This window comes from Argiope bruennichi, chromosome 8, assembly GCF_947563725.1.
Source record: "Argiope bruennichi chromosome 8, qqArgBrue1.1, whole genome shotgun sequence".
Taxonomy (NCBI): domain Eukaryota; kingdom Metazoa; phylum Arthropoda; class Arachnida; order Araneae; family Araneidae; genus Argiope; species Argiope bruennichi.
In genome coordinates this window covers 100981961-101001293 of record NC_079158.1, presented here as the reverse complement: position 1 = coordinate 101001293, position 19333 = coordinate 100981961, and the positions used below count along the sequence as shown (strand labels likewise).

General features: G+C 29.6%; 1 protein-coding gene across 1 annotated transcript in view; it reads right to left on the bottom strand.

Moving 5' to 3' along the window:
- LOC129981339 (homeotic protein ultrabithorax-like) overlaps positions 1 to 15042 on the bottom strand; it is a 47357-nt gene extending 32315 nt beyond the window's left edge. Inside the window, exon 1 of the mRNA XM_056092134.1 lies at positions 14376 to 15042. Within this exon, the coding sequence (XP_055948109.1) occupies positions 14376 to 14817 (442 nt within the window). The 5' untranslated portion in view covers positions 14818 to 15042. The remainder of the gene's footprint in view (positions 1 to 14375) is intronic.
- Between the last annotated feature and the right edge of the window lie 4291 nt (positions 15043 to 19333).

Here is a 19333-nt window from a genome sequence, read left to right as displayed (position 1 = left end):
AATTTAGTTAAATTATTACATATTGTAACAAAGCATTCAAGGGAAAGATAATTATGTTTACGAGGCGGGTTCTCAACCGTTGCATTTGAAAGCAACAGACCAATCCCAGTGCATCCCACAGTGCGTAAAGTGAGGCTCTGTCTCTAGAACCAATGACACGGTAGGAAAAATGCTTCCATTGTTAAGGAAATTCAGCATTTTTAAGTAATCGTCACAGGAACTTTCTTAAAAATAGTTGTGAAAAGCATAACTTTTCTAAAATGTTTCATAACATACTCAAAATAAACACAAAAGTTGCAATAAAAATTCTAAAAGTTTATCGCAAATTGAGACAAAATATGCAAAAATGATATTTGTTTACATATAAGTTACAATATACAAGTTTTCTTTATTGTATGGTTTGAATTGCGATCTCAAAACAAATGCGGAAAGCAACTACGGTAGATTTTCATTCTTAAGATGATAATGAATAAAGAGTGAATTAAAAAATATATTTATTGCAATTGTATATTACTTAAAATCTGTGATGCCTTCTATAGTTTGTCTATGAACCTAAAACTAATCTTAAACTGCTCTAAAGTTTTAGTTTTCCACATGTATGAAGTAGCTAATTTGATATTTGCTATTACAAATAAAAGACGAATTTAATACATAAATAACTACCAAAAAGTTGAAAGAATTTTTAAAAATGGAAAAGAGGCGTAATCCGTATAAATTATATCTTTTAAATATTTTTTTAAAATAAAATTTGAAGTGCTTCATTTAAAATAATTTTTACTTACTAATTTCCACCATTCTTACTTAAATGAGCACTTTCTTTATTGTGTCTGTGCAATTCAAATGCAATGTGTGTGTTTTTTACTCAATTTTCCTCCTTGGATTTTTCACATTATTGCTTTTTAACACTTTTAAATCTAATTCCTATCAAAGATCTGTAATTTTGAGGAATTCAAATCATATAAATTCACACTTATTTTTGTTAAGATGGGATTTTTTTTTTCAAATGATTGCTTTTTATCATTTCGAAATTTAATTTGAAATCTAACATATCAATGAAATTTGTGATATAGAAATATAATTTTATCAACTCAAATACGCGAAATATTTATTGATTCTCTATACGGGTTCTTAAATGTCATAGTAAATTTCATACTATTTTCATGATTTTGAATTAAATCCTGTATCATAATGCATTTAAACACTTGTATACTATTTCTATATATCAGAGAATAAATAAATATCTTGAAAACGGCAATTAAATACCGAATCAACGGTCTGTTATTTTCTTAAATGCTTTCAATCTCTAATTCTTTAATTAATTCAGTTAGTGAATAAAAATCTTCAATTCATTAACAGCTTTCTTAATATAAATTGCTTAACATTTATTGATCACAAATTATTTTTTTTAAATCTTATAATTGAAAAAGTTTTGAAGGACATTTTTATATTTTAACTATGCACATTTCCTGAAACTTCAGTGAATTAGGCAGTTTTAAATTTTACTCAATTACATGATATAAGTTTCCAGGGACTAAATTCTCATTGCTCTCAATATGAGTACTTTATATATTTATTTTAAAAAATATGCTCTTATTGCTAAAAAATATGGTATTTTCTAACACAGCTTCTTTACTTATTCATTTAAATACTCATGCGATAAATTTTCCCCCCTCGCTGATAAAAGAATGAACCAATTGATAAATTAAAAACAAATGATAAATTGAAAATAATGGCAATATAGCATCAAAATGAGAAAATTAATAAATTTGATAAATTAATGTTTTATTATTTGATATTCTGAGCATAGAACATCTTTTTCAAAAAATTTACAATTGAATTTCAATTTTTTTTCAAAGTTTATGAAGTCTTTTTTGTGATACATATCCGTATAAAACTTATATTATTACTTAATTTCCCACATATATATAAAACAGGAGACAAATATAGAGTTGTTGTTATTTTGATTGTACGCTAAACGTTTTACTAACATCAGTATAAAGATAAAGGTTCCATAAAAAAAGAGCAGAGTGCAGATTTTTTCCTATCGAGTACGTTACATACAAACGCCAGACTACGTAACTAACGGTACAAATATGGTTTAAAAAAAAAAAAGAAACACATGCAGCATTATACTAAACTTCTGTTAGCATATCTAGAAAGGTTAAGAGCCATTTCGCCAATTAAATATCAATAATAACATGTTGGCAAAACTCCTCATTTCTGATGGAGAGTCCACAAGATCAAAGAACGGTGGTAAGCAATCAACAATATAAGTACAGATTTTCAAAAAGAAACATGGGCAACTTTTTACTAATTTCTCTGTATATTCAGAAAGGATATGAACTATTTTTCTATATGTCAAGAAATGTTAGGAGCCATTTCTCTGCATATCCAGAAGGAATATGAGCTATTTTTCTATATGTCAAGAAATGTTAGGAGCCATTTCTCTGCACATCAAGAAGAATTAGGTGCCATTCCGATATCATATTGAATGAAATACCAATATAAGGGTCACGGGCCGATAAAATGCAGGCAAAATTTCTCATTTCTGATAGACAGTCCATACCCGCAAATGCATGGCGATAAGTGATCAACGGAGCGAGTGTGGCTGCACAAAGTGAAACATGGGCAACAAGCTTTCATCGACGGACTTTTTTGAATAAAAATGCCGACGCGCTCATAGATAATTCCTCGTACAGAAGTTGTTTATTTTTGTTCGCGGGGTTGAAAGCTGAGATATGCAAACGTAAACGCGTGATGCCGAGTGATGAGAGCTGGGAAACATCAGATAGAGGACAAAGAACCTCTTTTTTATCCTCCGAGTGTGTGAGGCCTAATAATCATTTACAAAGACCCATGATACAATTTCCACAGATACCAGGGTTTGTGTGTTTAATTATCGGCGTATAATAAAACAAATGCTTACTTAAATTCTCATTAGTGTTGAAAAGTGCACGATTATTCTCTTGACGTTCACAGATATTGAAAGCTTTCTTTGTTAGAGCGGCATATGCAGTGTTTTAAAAGAGTTCGGACGAAAGACTCTTTCTTTAAACGAATCTGTTAACATCATAGCGTAAAAACTTATTATCTTTCTCCAATAATCAACGCATGGTGATAGAAATTCGATATATTCATTCTTATCACATAGTTTTCTTTAAATTACACCATATCATTGTTTTAAAAAGTCGATTTTGATAGCGTAATTAGATTTGCTTGCATAACGGATTTTATTATTATTTTTCGATTTCATAATTTGCTTTTTCATATATTTCTATCTCTATTCCTTCATTTCCGTCATATGTAGCTTTAAGAAATAGTTTGGACGGAAGAGCGCTCTTTAAATGTATCTGTTAATATCATTGCCTATTAATTTTATCACTTATTACCAATAATCAAAGCATACTAGAAAATTGGTGCTTAGTTCTTATCAGAGAATTTTCTTTTAATGACATCACATTATTATTTTTTTAAAATCATTCTTGCCAGTAGAAATAAATGTCCTTCGGTAATGAATTTTTAATTAGATTTTTCCTTTTTTTTTTAAATTGTCCCATATGCACATACTAGTAAGAAAAAAAATCGTTAATGGTAATAGAAATGCATTCTTGAGTAATTCATTTTTTTATCCCAGATTTTTTAATTTCTCAGTTCGTCTCATATATTTCTACCCTTATTTCATCATCTGCTGAAAACTAGAGAATATACATCCAATATTAAAGAGATTATAATTTGACTTTTTCCTTCATTAACAATGAATTTAATTGAAATATGCAATAACATATTTTCACTTACATAACAATAATTAACAAAATTAAAACATCATACCATAATTCATATTTTGTCATGATCTTACTTTTCATTAAAATTCATTTTGAAATTCTTTTGAATGGGCAGTTTAAATGTAGAATAGTATTTGATTCTCCACTATTTTCTATAAGCAAAGAAATTCAAATCACAAAAATGTTTTAACTTTTCTCCTGCACTAGATTTTAGGAACACAATATTTATTTTTAAATAATACAGTACTGTTTATATTTCTTTTAAAGAACAGATGTATAATAGAAATTTCAATAAACAATTGGGATTATTACCATTTTAATTCTGATAATATACTTTCATGTAAAAGTGATAATTTTTAAATCAAAGAACAGACGTAAACAATGTATAATTGAAATTTCAATAAACAATCAAAATTATTACTGTTTTAATTCTGATAATAACCTTCATTTGAAAGTGATAACTTTTTAAAATTTATAGCGGTATTAGTTATTTTTTGTACTACTGATTATTACATAATAAAAAAACTATATCCCGATTTTAAAATCAAACATAACATAAAAGCGAAGAAAATCGTATTTTATTGTATCCCTTATGTGCTAATTATACAATCTTAACTGATATGATCTGTCTTCTGTCTCCGATTTTTTTTTTTTTTTTTTTTTTTTTTGCGTGCAGGTAGGTTTTTTATTAATTAAAGAATTTTAATAGTCGCCAGAAGTTCCGATTGCCTGTGAATATTAGATGCAGCATTATACAATTTTTAAAAATGTTTTTTCCATTAGCATTTAGCAGACAAAACAATAAGCTAGAAAATTTCAGATTCTTCTCAAAGGCAACTTATCTTCTGCTACTCATTAATTATGAATACTAAAGTCATGAAAGTTTCCTTCTAAACAGGAACAAAGAAATAATAGAGGAGGGGGAGGGGAGAATTTAAGAGAAGGGGATAAATGACGTTTACCCGAATCATTGAGTTGTATATCCGAGGTATTTAATCATTACAATGGTTACGAATAAATAGGGGCTTTGAAATACGACGTACAAGTAATAAACAAACAAACGATATTTTAATGTACTTTTAAATGCATAAGGAGTTACTTTAAAATAATTATCCTGAATAGTATAAATACAGCAGTAAAACACTAAGCTTAATGAATGACCCAAACCATGATCCGTATCTGATTGAATAATTTTCTAATCTCCGTATGTCACGTTGATATCTAAAATATATAAAAAGAAAAAATATATTTTCGCCATGCATGCTATCCTCGTAGTTTGTGCATGACTGCTTTTTAAATGAATAACAAAGGCATTGTAACTGATACGACATTTCGAATGTTTTGTCTAGCAGGAAACTTTAGCATTTGGACAAAGCATTTGTGCATTTTGGACAAAGTATTAAAAGTAAATAGATCACGTAAAAATTTACGGGAAAACTTTTTTTTTGTTATTTTTAGGTATTAATTGTTGATTATTACGTGATTATATATATCTTGGAACGGGAGAAAAAAAAAGCCCTACATTTTTAATAATACTTAATATTCTCTCAAGGTTCATAAAGTTGCGACAACCATCCTTAACTACAGGATGCAAATTTAATGATCGTTTATGTATAATTTTATTTTTGACAGAAAATTTAATACTTTTTTAACAAAAAATCGAAACTTTTTCAACCCTCAAGTAGAAATGTTATGGAAATAACAAGCAGAGAAATTGTAAAACAAGACTTTCTTCAACGGGGAATCCAAATCATAAACAGTGACAAATTTTTCAATGCGTCAATGTTTGACGAACTGACATCAATACTGCATAACAAATAACAGCATTCTTGGCGGAGAACTTGTTGTGAAAGTCAGAGTAAAATTTTCTATATGAGAAGGAAATAAAAATTCTTTCACGACAAATTCGCCCCCAAAAATGCTGTTATTTGTTGTGCAGTATTGACGTCAGTTCATTAAACTTTGATACAATGAAGTAGCAAATCAAAAATCGTCATGTAATTGAGACAATTATTGGTCAGAGAATTTCCAGTGCTCAAATGATTAAATACATCATGCATTATATATTTCATATCACTCCCCAAACCCAACGAGGTGCCATTTTGTAAGAAGACAGAGTATAAATGAAACAAGCGATAGCCCCTCGCAGATGCAAAAAGTGGGAGGGGGGCTGCGAACAGATATTGCAAGCTTCGTCACTCATGCTGGGGGACCTGGTATGGAAATCCTTTGCCTATGCCCAACCCGTGGAATAAATTACAAGTGCAGAGTTAGCCCCAAGCATTCTTTCTTCCACGGTATTCCATTCTAAGTAAATGGGGTTCAACCCTTTTTGAGGTGCCAGAGGGAGAGGGAAAAGGGGTAATCAAGCTGCAGACTGACTGATCCAGTGTCTTGATAAGAAAATGTAAGGGATGGTATAATAAGAGCGGCGAGCAGGCAAAACTTTAGTTTCAAGAATATTTCTTTCGGCTAATTTTTACGATTTACCATTTTTAATAAATAGATTAATTATAAAATCTATTGTAGTACAAATCAGTTTTATGGTAATTCATAGCTCACTTTCTGTCAATATTTTCACAGTTTTCATAAATTTAATAAATTTCATTTTGTACTACACTTTTAATAAATGATTATTTATTTACTTTAATTGATCATATTTTATTTTTAGATAATTAAATTTATTGCAGATAACTTTAAAATAACGCTTTTACCGAAAAGCTCTTTAAAAAATTATAATAGAATTCATTGTAAAACTATCGAAGAAATTATTAAAGAAAAACAGCGAATAAATATTGAAATTAATTTTATTCCTAGTAGAATTCCTAGTAGTTCCTAGTAATTTTATTAATAGTAGAATATTTAGAAAAATATTAATTATAAATATATTTAATTCCTTTAAAACATTCAAATGGTTAAAATTGTAACTTTGACAATCAGAATCGATTTAATATCTAAATTTAAACTGCAAATAATTTTAGTTCAAATTTGCTTTAAAACTTGTAGAAACAATAATATAAAATGTTAACATATTAATTAATCGAAAAAATTAGATTTTGCTTTAGATAATAAATTTGCGCATTGCAAATTTTCTCATGCATTTTTCATCAAACATATTCTCTCGGTAAAGCTTGTGAATTGGAAGGTCAGAAAAAAAAATTTTAATTACTACAAAAACGATGACAGCATAAATGAAATAACTTTTAACCGCCGCAACAAAAAATGATTTAATACGATAAAGTAGCTTTCGAATTGGAACCGATTTTGCTATGATTAACATGATTTCGAATTAGAACTAATTTTGTTTTATAAACACTATTAAAAAACAGAAAAACGTAACTGCTTAAATTAAAAGTTAAGACGATATATGGTAAATTGTTTCGAAGATTTAAGATGTATCTAAGATACAAACAGCTGTTAGAATATTGGTAAGAGTTCTTCAATGCCGTACTAAAGATGGCCTTTTAATATCCGAAAAGCATCATCTAATATGTTCCTCCTTAAGAAGAGCCTCTAATCCCCCTCGGATATGACGGATCATAATGGCGAAGATGTATTAGGTGCGGAGAATTATCTCTGCGATAAGGCCAGCGCGCCGACAAGATCGGACATCTCCTGAAGATCATTTTGACATCCGATGCCACACAAGAGCTGCCATAATCCTGGGACCTCCAGCTGATAGGGCCCAACAAACGAGCTCCTAAAAGACACCGGGGGTAGACGGGCACCTGTCAGGAATGCAATATCCACGAGGAAGTGGAAGACACGATCGCTCTCTTGTAAACACATGGGCCCGTTTCGAGACATACGTGAGCAGAACGGTAAGTGGTTGGGGAATTCGCAGCCAACTCCTCTGTATTAAAAATAATATCGGGTGGGAAATACGAATTCGCCGGTCAGGTCTAGTCTATTTTTATATCCGGCACACGGAGAAACTGATAATTGGAATCTATTTTGGGGTCCTCACTTTGATTTTCTCCAGAAAGCCGCGTTAGATGTTTCGGCGAATCAATGCCCTACCCTCTTCAAAGAACAGTGCAAAGCTAGATAGAATTTCTATCCAAAACATACTGCATTTAATTTTCCAGATAAATTTTGTGGTGTCAGATAAGAAAGAAAAGCATCAAACTATTGTTTTATTGCGACAAGGTCAAAATGATTAGTGTCTTCAAACATTATTTGTATTCTGAAACATGGTACGCATATTTGAAGATAATCATGCGGCTACCTTTTTGTGGTATCAAATGGTATTTGAAACAATGTTCTTCTTTCATGTCAAGTACATATTTAAAGATAACCATACATAAAACTGTCCTTTTGTGGTATCAGAGGGTGTTTGAAACAATTTTTTTTTCTGTTTTCATGTCAAATAAGACAAATGTTAAACCACTATTATTCAAATAACTTTAACTCTATCTCCTTTAATACGCTTTTTCTGTTATTTTTCCAAATCTTATCCTCTTATTTTCTCTGACATTAATAAGAACTTCATGAAACCATTTGGATGTAAGTAAATCCGAAAATTCAGCTTAGATCTCAAAAGATCAATATATAAACTGATAAAATTTAAATGAAATTATTCAAATCACTAATGTAATTATAACGAATAGGTGTTCACATACAGTATTAATTAATACACTAGTGATGGGATTTGTTGACGGGGCACTCGGATCTGAAGGAACCACAATCTCCGACGACTAATCTTTAATTAATTAAAACTTTGTTGTTATTGATTTAACCTAATGGTTGTAAATGTTAAATAAACTTGGAGTTAAATTACTTTGGAGTAATTTAATAAACGTTTTAAATAAATAAGAGAAAAGTTTAAACAATTATTATTAATACATAATATAATTTGAAATAAAGTAATCAATATAAGTAATTTTAGTAAATGAAAAGTTTCCAATAGTAAATCGGAGCAAAAATGCTTATTAAGTTTTTAAAAAATCAGCTCGAAAATACCTTAGTAGATGATATATCATCAGTTCAAATAGCTCTTCCAATTAACATCAATAATCTAAACAATAGAATAGGTGCTTCACACACATTATTAATTAATAAACTTACATTCATTTAAAAGTAATTTAATAGATGTTTAAAATAAATAAGTGAAACATTAAACTAGTTTTAATAATACACAATATAATTTGAAATAAAATAATCAGTAAAAATAATTGTAGTAATTGAAAAGTAGTCAATAGTAAGCAATTCGGGGAAAAAAATGCTTATAAAGTTTGTTTTTAATCGGCTCGAAGATACCTTAGTAGGTGATATATTACCAGTTGAAATAACTCTCCCAACTAACATCAACACTCTAAACAAATAGTCAACATGGATTGAGTAGGGAAATAAATAACACATCTCCTCTCAGCAGCAAAAATCCCATCCTGATTGAGGATCTCTTTACGAAACATCGTTGAGATAAGTTATTGTAAACATTGGGCTACGTGCTCGTAAATTATATCTTGACAACCGAAACTCTTTCCTATCATAATAATATCTACCCAAAGATCCATTAGGGAGACGTTTTGATAGCGCTAGATATGTTTACAGCCCATTACGTTAAATGCAGCACTGGTTCGATGCGCATAATACGGCTTAACATAACTGTAAATGTGGCTTTATTTGTTACAGAATAATGCGATTCTGCTAATAAAAAATTAAACATTGAAAATACGTATGAGGATATCTGTCAATTCATACACAATTTATTATATTATTTAAATGGAACGATTACCAATAGGGAAATAACATTTCTTTCTTTCTTTCTTTTTTTTTTTTTTTTTAATTTAACATTAAGACGTGGATAAGATATTAGAAAAATTAAACAAACGAACTTCAAAAATCACAAAATCATTTCTAGGATCAAAAGATATTATAAAGATACAGCGTTAATAAATCGAAACTTCAGTTACTCGTTGTAAATAAATAAGAATTTTTTTTTAAAAAAAAATCCATATATAAATTAAAATTCAAACGTATTTAAAAATGTAATGCATAACTTATTTTTGATTTCCAAATTTCAAGAGGAAAATCCAAACCTTACGAATACTCTCATTCTTTTAGTGTAAAAAAAATGCTCGATTATTTATACACTTCTTTCTTATTTATATTAAAAATGTTTGATTTATGATATTTATATATATACCTTTGAATCAATTCTTTTAATAAGAAATGTACAGAATTAAAAAATGTATGTTCCATATAGACCTTAGATACACCTGTCACTCGGATTTATTTTATACTTCATTCTTCTTTTAGAAGTATATAATTATAAACAGTACAACAGCATTATTTATTTTATATGCCAAAGTAAGATTTTTAACTATTATTGTAAACAGAAACATGCCAATTTAATTGGCCCTATTACCGTGAGAGACAACATTTTGAACTCAATTCTAAAATAATCTAACATTTATTACATTGTAATAATTTTCAGAAATTTTCTTCATTTTATCCTGCATTTTCTCTCTCTTTTAACGTTAAATAAAGCCATAATAGAGCATTTGAAAAGATTCACAAGAAAATAGAAATAATTCATAAAAAATAATACTAAAAAATTAGTTTTTATAGAAATATCGAATGCCAAAAATATCAGCATCTTTTATATAATTTATGAATAGCTGTTTATTTTTTTATTCATTTTCATAGTGTAGTACTATCGATTTCAGTATTACTATTTCATTTTCTAGAAATCATTTTTCATATTTTTCAGTATTGCTACTCATTTCCTTTGATAGAAAAAGTATAACAAAACAAATTTAAATTGCAACATACTCAAAGAAAAAGAAATGGCATAAAAGTAATTAATTTTAATATCATTACAAAACTATATATTACAAATAATGACTAATAATAAACGGATTTTTTTTTTCATAAAAAGTTGATAATATCAATCGCTAATAATTAAATCAATACCGAATTATTTCACACATACAAATATTCTAACATCGAAAAAACGCCGAGAAATATCAGCTTCAGATATTTTTTCTTTAAATTTCAAATTTCAAAATTTTGCATTAAAGGCAATAAATAGGGCAAAAATTCGACTGGTAAAGAGGGCAATTAATTATTCTTCATTCCGACTTGCACTATGAGAAGTTCCAACGAGAAAAAGGCAGACAATAATTTACAGCTAATTTTATGATATTATCCATAAAAATTGCAGCATAATATTTAAAATTTGATGCCAAAATAATTATAACAAAATAGAAGTATTGCAGATATGCGTGTCATTAATAGAAATATTCTGTAGATAATAAAGAAGAAAAATGAAATTATTGCAGCATTAATTTAAAAACGCGAGTTTAAAAAATCGCTTTCGATAAATGATCTTTTAGCATTGCCATTTCTTTTAACTACTTAGATCCGAAGGAAATAATCTAAAGGGCGACCCCACCGTTTGGCCGAATGACGCATAAAGGCGGCATTTAAAGCCTCCCACTTTGGAGAGGCCTGTCCCAGGGGGCAAGCGAATTTTACGACCCATCCAGCAGGAGCGGAGCAGACCGAAAATAGTTTCCAATCCTTGGGAAACCCTTTACAACACTTAACTTGCAATAAAGAGATGTTTACAGGCACCTGAGAACTAAAAGACTATGGCAAGAATTTACGGGCGTCATAAAATCCGCCAAGCACCCATCAGTGGCTGTTTAACAGGTAATTACGATTACGGATCACATACGACGCCGGATAAACTACTTAGGATCAAATAAAACCTTTTGTGATCGCTGTGGCGATTTTTTATTTTTTCCGCCAGTACATAATTTTATTTTACGGAAGTCCTAAATGTCAACACTTGGTTAGACTCACTTAGCAAGAGCGCTCTGGACACCTTGCTAGTCATTAAGATTTTATATAGAGATACGCCGCTAATAGAGTTTATCCAGCTTTCTTGATTTATTGAACAGTAATGTTACAGAGTATATTCTTCTTATGTTTCATTCACTATTTAAGTAGAACATGGTGTTATTTCATTCCCTTTATTTCTATCGAATGTATGAGAACATATATTAATATATATTTTTAATGAATAATACTTTAGCTTTCCTTTTCTTTTCTTTTATATTTAATACGTATATATGAATGTTTATTATTATTCAACAAAAAATTATTTTGAAAAAATAATGAGAGAAAGAATTTTATATTCACTTTCTTAAATTTGTACCACTCAGACAGAATTTTAACTGACATCTTACAATGGATAATTAGTAAATGCTTTCACAATGCTTTAATAATTTTCCGAACATTTTTTTAAAAATAATCTATATACATAAAATAAAAATATTAGATAGTAATTTCGTACCATTAGGGTAATTTCAAATTAGAATGGTAACTTTTAACTATAACAAATTTTGAAATACGGCCATTCTTAGGGGAAAACATCTTATCGTAATATAGTCATCAAAAATGCTTTTTTACATGAAACTTTAAAATGAGTTAAATCTAAAAACGATGGTTTCATTTCAAAAATTAAATTAGCAATATTATTTTCGTTTTGAAGTGTTCGGTGGTATCGATTTCCTGAAGATTTTTTTTCCGCATTTTTATATGAAATTAATCGCATTTTTTAGACAATCAGTTTTTTTAAACATTACACAATGATACAATACATTACAATTTACACTATGATATGTGATCATACTTAAAAGTTATATATTAATTTTTCAATAATTTTTTTCTCTCCCTTTCATTAGAAGATATTTATAAATTCTATTTAATATTAAAAAATGAACAATTTAGAGAAAAAAAACTTTAATATTATGTGATGCAAATAGAAAATTCCCAATACATGAATAATAAATATAGGCATCCTAATTTGTTTTAATCATGAAATAAAATTTCAGTTTGTTGATCACAAAAAATTATAAACTTATTTTTCTCGAAAACGAATTCGTTAAGAACATTTTCAAGAACTAATTACATTGTAATTGATTTGAAATGAATGAGATATCCTCATTTTCTTTCGTTGCAATTTTTATGATATTTTATGAATGCAGAAATCATAAAGAACACGGAGGACACTGCATATTATTTATACTGATATATTTTAATGACAGTATAAAATTAGTTACTCTGTAAACATTCTTTCGTTTTAAAATCTTCTTTGAAAAATATGATTACAGTTTTATATGGAATCAATATTTTTTTATTATTACACGAAAGTTATTAACAATACGACTAAATTTATATTCTGTTCAAAGGTAACTAATAGAAATTAATATTTAATATAGCTTTATGAAATAAACAAGCAAATTCATTACAATAATGCCAGTTTTTATTTTTGAGATACAAACTGATCCACCAAAGGCTTGTTCATTAAAAAGATTTTTAAACAGTATATATTTCTATTATTAACATGGTTTTTTTACTTACAAAATCACATGTTTTGTTTTAAAAAAATATATTTGTTTTCCTTTAGAACTCAAGAATTTCTATAATTTTTCTTCCCTTTCGTTTTATAAAAATTCTATTCGTTATTCACTGAAATGACTACGGAATCAATTATTTTCTGATGTAAATAAAAATCTCCTAAACGAAATTCAATTCCTTCAACAACTGATACAAAAACATATAGAATTGACAAATAACTGAATTTTATTTGATTTAAATCAAACTTTTGATTAAAATTTTCTCTAATTTCTTGTTCAAATTATTTATTTTTCAATCACTGATAGAATTATTATTTGAGAATTTGGATAAATTCAACTATTCATTCAGACGATAATCTGATTAATTAAATATTGCAACAAAGCTATTATTAAAACATCTTGAGCAATTTTTTTAATTAACATATAACTGTTTTGACTTTTAATAAAATGCAGCAGAAAACACTATTATCATATTAGAATGAAGCAGGTGAGTACAATTTATCAAGATTCATTTCAATGCCAGAAAATATATGTAGTATCAACAGCTAAAAGTTTCTACATTTTCTTAGATCAATAATTTAACAATTGAAAAACTTTAATATATAATTAGAATTTTATAATAAAAAATAGTTTTGGGTTTGGGAATAGTTGTAAAAAGTAATATTGAAAAGTTATACATTCAATGAATTTGGCAATGGGAATGCATAGCTTAGAATGCATAGTTTGCTTTTCATATTAAAATGAAGTTCAACTTTTGTATTCCAATAATTAAAGTCATACAGGATACAAAATGTGTTACATGTAAATAAAATGTATTATAAATATCTGAACAAAAGGCTGACTTTTTTTATACATTATTAAGTTTATTGTGTGTTTTTTTATTCAGAAAAGCATATTTCTAATTGAAAAGAAATAACCAGGTTTCTTTGCAGGATTTGAGGGAAATATAATGTGGTACATTTACTCAGTTTATTCAATTAAATTCTATTGATAATGTTAATGCTTTCCTTTTAATTGCATTCACAATTTTCATCATATAACATTTGTCTATCAATTAGTCACAGTTTCGCTGAACAACCACTAATTTACTTATCATTATTGATAAACTTTTGTTCAAAATGTCTATATATCAAGAGTTCTATCCAACTGCCTTATTGCTATATGAAATACAAGAGCTGTAATTGAAACAGGTTTATTGTTAAGAAAGGCATCTTATACAAACCTTGCACTGCCATCCATGGGTAGAATGTGTTATTGTGGGTTTGACCAATCGCCGGCGATGTTTGACAACACTGTTGCCAGGTCTCACTGCCCCTGGGGGTAGCCGAATTCTCGGTCGCAAATGACCTCATCTGCTCGTTGGCCGCCCTGGCCATGGCTGGCCAGTTCACCATGTCTTTGACGGCCTGGCTGAAACCATTCTGCTCTTTGGCCAGACACTCAGCTTTGAAATTGGCTTCTCCCCCGGCATACAACTTGCAGGACCCATTGCCCCCACCATTGGTGTCCCCATAGGGGGTCGACTCGTGGGCATTCCGGGGCGTCGGGCCGGGGCCGTACGGGGGCACCAGCAAGCTCTGCGGAAAGCGGTACGCCTGTGGTTCGGCGGTTGTAGCAGCGGTCCCGTTGTAGAATCCGCCTTGCTCGAAGTAAGTGTTCATCATCACACAAGACAAAACAAAACGTGCTCTTCTATCACCAAAATAAACGACTATCACCCGCAAGAAAGATACTAGAACATGCGAAGGGCAAAAGGTGTTTTTTTTCCGGAGGGGGCCCCGCTATTTTTTACCCGAGTGCTGTGTTAGATTAAATTTGTCCATGGCTACCGCCGGCAGAGGAGGCTGGTTGGGCTTAAACCCCGGAAGGTCGGCTGCCAGCCAATCAGAGCGCTCCGAACTCTTTTCCTCTGTGTTGTTGTATTCTGCCGCCATTCACGCGAGGTCCTCTTTTCTCTTCCCTCCTCTTCTTTCTGGTTCTGTTTTCATCTTTTTTTTTTTTTTTTTTTTTTTCTCCTTCTCTCTCTCTCTCCCTTCCCTAAGTGGTGATGTAAAGGAAAAGAGGAAAAAGCAGAAACGTAACACGAAAGCCTAGATCGTTCTGTTCTTGCTCCCAGCATAGGATTTACTCATTGTTGTTAGTTAAAATTTATTTGCCTTTTTGGGATCTAAAAAGTGGCTGTTATTCCATGTAGTGTATTTAGAGAATAGTATTAAATGATGGGGTCATCCAGAATAAAGATGAGACACAATGAATCATTCATTTCTGAGTAATGTGTAAACTGCGCAATAAAAACACATTTAATGTATTGTTATTTTATTTCTCTATCTTTTTATTTCCAATGTACAATGGTCAAACAGATTTGGATTTTATTCACTCCTTTGTATTCATTATTACACTTTTATATTATTAAAAGATATCACAATTTATGGAGCTGCTCACTAATGCAATATGTAATGATGGATATGTTTAAGTAAGGAAGACAAATAGTCCTCAAAAATTAAAAACTGCTTTGAAAACATTATTAATTTCACAGGAAACTCCAAGTAGCAGAAAAAAAAAAGATATTTCACATATATTTTTTTTATATAATTATATTGAAATAACACCTGAAATTCATTTGAGAAACTTCATTAACACATGCTACGTATCCAAGAAATTACGATTCAAAATTTTTATTATCAAGTACCATCTTACTCTATGTAAAATAAAAATTAAATGAGTGTTTTTCGAAAATAAATAATTATAAATAATCATTTTCTTTGAAATTTATTTATCTAAAAGGCTATTTGGTTTTATATATATATATATATATATATATATATATATATATATATATATATATATATATATATATATATATATATATATATATATATATATATATATATATATATATATATATATATATACACCAGAGTCATAAAGATCCAAATCATTTTTATTTTGATTACACTTATGTTACGAGAGCATTACAAGGGTTATTTATGCAACTTTTATGTCGCAGATAAAATTTAAATGGAAAAAAGGCTATACTTTTAACGAAAACATTTGAAAAAGAAGTGGATTTTAAGACATATATTTTGAGAAGCAAAATAAATTTACAACGCTAATGGCATTTTAGTTTGGTTTTATGGAGGAAGAGCTATTTTTGATCATGATATGCCAGAATAAAGCAGAGATACTTCCTTATTTTTTCTCTGTTATCATTCAAAATAACTACTAATAACGAAATAATTTTTCATCTATACACTCCAAAAAGATTCAAAATCTTAATTATTCATGCAATTTCTTCATACAAAAATGCCAAAAACAATTTCTCATGACCCATTGTTAAAATGAATCCACATAACATGTGAAATTATTTTTACTTCCCGATTCGCCATGATTCCAGATAGAGGTACAGAAATCGCTCTCTCTATTTACCATCTTTTCCCATTATTTCCTTCAAAACTAGATATATTTGTTCTAAAATACCCATATTCCTCAGAAGGTAATTCATTCAACAATTACATAACTTCATTTTTGAATGGCCCTTCCTTTCGGTATTTGGGGAGGGAGGGGGCATACGCCATCCGTGATGTTCTCAGGACCTCCAACCCAAAGGGGCGCAGCTGTTACCTGGGGCAGGAGCCCCCCTCTCAGGGCACCCATTCAACCGACCACATCCCATCAACCAATTGCTTTGAGCTCCCAGGGCATGATTTACATCCCTGTTTCCCACCCAGCCAGACGACCAACCAAAGCTCTCTCACCTAAGCTCCCCCCTGGTCCCTACCCTCGGATGAAACAGCTGAGGGTGAAGGATTACCTCACCTCGAACAAAAGATTGGACATGTAGACCTTTTTTTAGAGCAAAATCAGACACAGAGGTATTATGATTTACGATACAAATTTCATATGTGAATAGTCAGTATTCTGAAGTTCAGAGACAAATTGAAAAAAAAAAATTACAAGTCCCGTTAAAAATTGTATGGAATAATTGCTCGGGAATATTTCTAAGGGATAAAACAAATAAGGTAAAAAATAAACACAATTATTATTATAATAAATTATTATAGTTATTATAATACTTGTATATGGCTCTCTTTGATTTGACTCTTTTTATATCTTTTCTATCTAAGTTGGAGTTGAATTTTAACAACCAAGTTGCACTAAGCGTTTGTTTGGTGAATATATGAACATATGGCAACGTAAAATTATGGTCAAAATTATAACTAATTCATTTGAAAAAAGATGGTTAAGTATTTAAAAGCAAGTGGCTCGTGATAAAACCATCATATATGATGTAAAAAAAACCAATCAGCTGCAAGAAAAGGAACACATTACTGTGAGGATTTTCACCCATTAGATCGTTAAGAGATCAAGCCGTTGCATTTAAAATTTACGACGTTGGAAGTCAAACAGTGGACATTCGGATAAAATATGTACAACTGAATAAGGTGTTTAACACGTACTACAAATGGATGCGGTTTCACCAAAAATAAATGCTTATGCTTAAAACGAGTATGCCCAGTGCGAAGACGAATCAGTATAACATCCTTACTCCTAACTGACGTACCAGACTATTTACTTCGTGTGGGCTTTAAGGAATGTATTGTTATTTTCTTGTATATTCCGTTAAAAAGTGTAAGAGAAAGAAATGATGTGATGCATGAGGTAGTCTTTCTTTAGACTAGTTATCCAGCTTAGGATAAAACTGAAGAAATGATTATAATACCTCTGCGGACCAATTCTTAATCTATTTCTGATCAAAAATTAATGCTTTGGAGCCAATAGCACTCAGCAGTTATTATTACACCGCCCTCCCAGTATCAATGTTTCCAAGTCACTTAGAAAGAAAAGGATATATACCATTACTGAATATAGCTTATATTAATTCGATCAGCGTTGAGTTTTGAAGCTACATGTTAAATAATTTGGCGTACGATTATTTGAACCACCATACGATATTTGATCGTAATTAGGCGATCTCGTGTACGATATTTGAGCCACCAACTCCATAACCAGCTTTGACTCTGATGTAATAGCTAGGGATATAAAGTATTTCTTTTGTTAAAGTGTTAATTGAACTGATGATGTAAAACCAAGCCAATGAATATGAAATAAATGCAAAACCATGATAGAGCTGTAGAATATATGGAAAAACTCGCGATATAAGTCGGTCTCTCATAAATATAAAACTCTTTCTCAGATAATTGTCTCACAAATATACAATAATTCTCTCTCATCTAATTCTCAGTTTTTCAAAAGTATAAAACTTTCTCTTATGCAATTCTCAGTCTCTCACAAGTGTTTAATTCCATCTCATTCAATTTTCAGTCTCTCACAAGTATTTAATTCCTTCTCATCTACTTCTCAATCCTTCATACGTATTTAAAAATATATATACAAGTCGGTAGAATTAAAAGAGGATACAATACAAAACAAATGATGACCATTCATTCTGTACAGAATGCGATGATGATGGTAGAGACAAACTAAATGCATCTTATAATAAATTAAATACACCTTTACTGAAAATTACTCATAATATTTCAATAAAGATGCTTAAAAGTTGTAATAAAAGCACAAATATTTTTAGTAATCATTTTGTCTGAAGATTGAAAGGATTATGTGAAACTAAGAACAATTATCATACCTATAATTTTTCTGTAAAAACATAGATCAATACAAATAAAATATGAATACTTATATTTAATTTAATACGACAAATGTAATAAAAATTATAATAGGCCTGTTAGAGAAAACCAACAAATGCACATTTGCATTTATGGAACAAAATGTGAAAATCATTCAATTCATTTTTTCTCTCCCCCCCCCCTTTTTTTTTCTCTGTTTCTTCATCGCACAAAACTAATAAGATATACTCAAAATTAAAGATATTTCAAGCAGAGGGTTAAACACAAATTGCACTTTTTCCGATAGATTTTTTCATTAAGAGCAATACCAGTAATGTTAAGTTTAATTAATTTTTCAAGTACAGAACACTAAATTCATAAATTCTTTTCTGATTAATTAATAATTGATAATTAATTGATAAAAATATGACAAGACATGATAATGAGTTCAAATATGATTATAAAATATAATTCGGAGTTTAAAACAAGAAGTATGGTTAATTAAAAGCGTGATATGAAATATTCAATAAATGTGTACTATTAATTTTATAAAGAAATA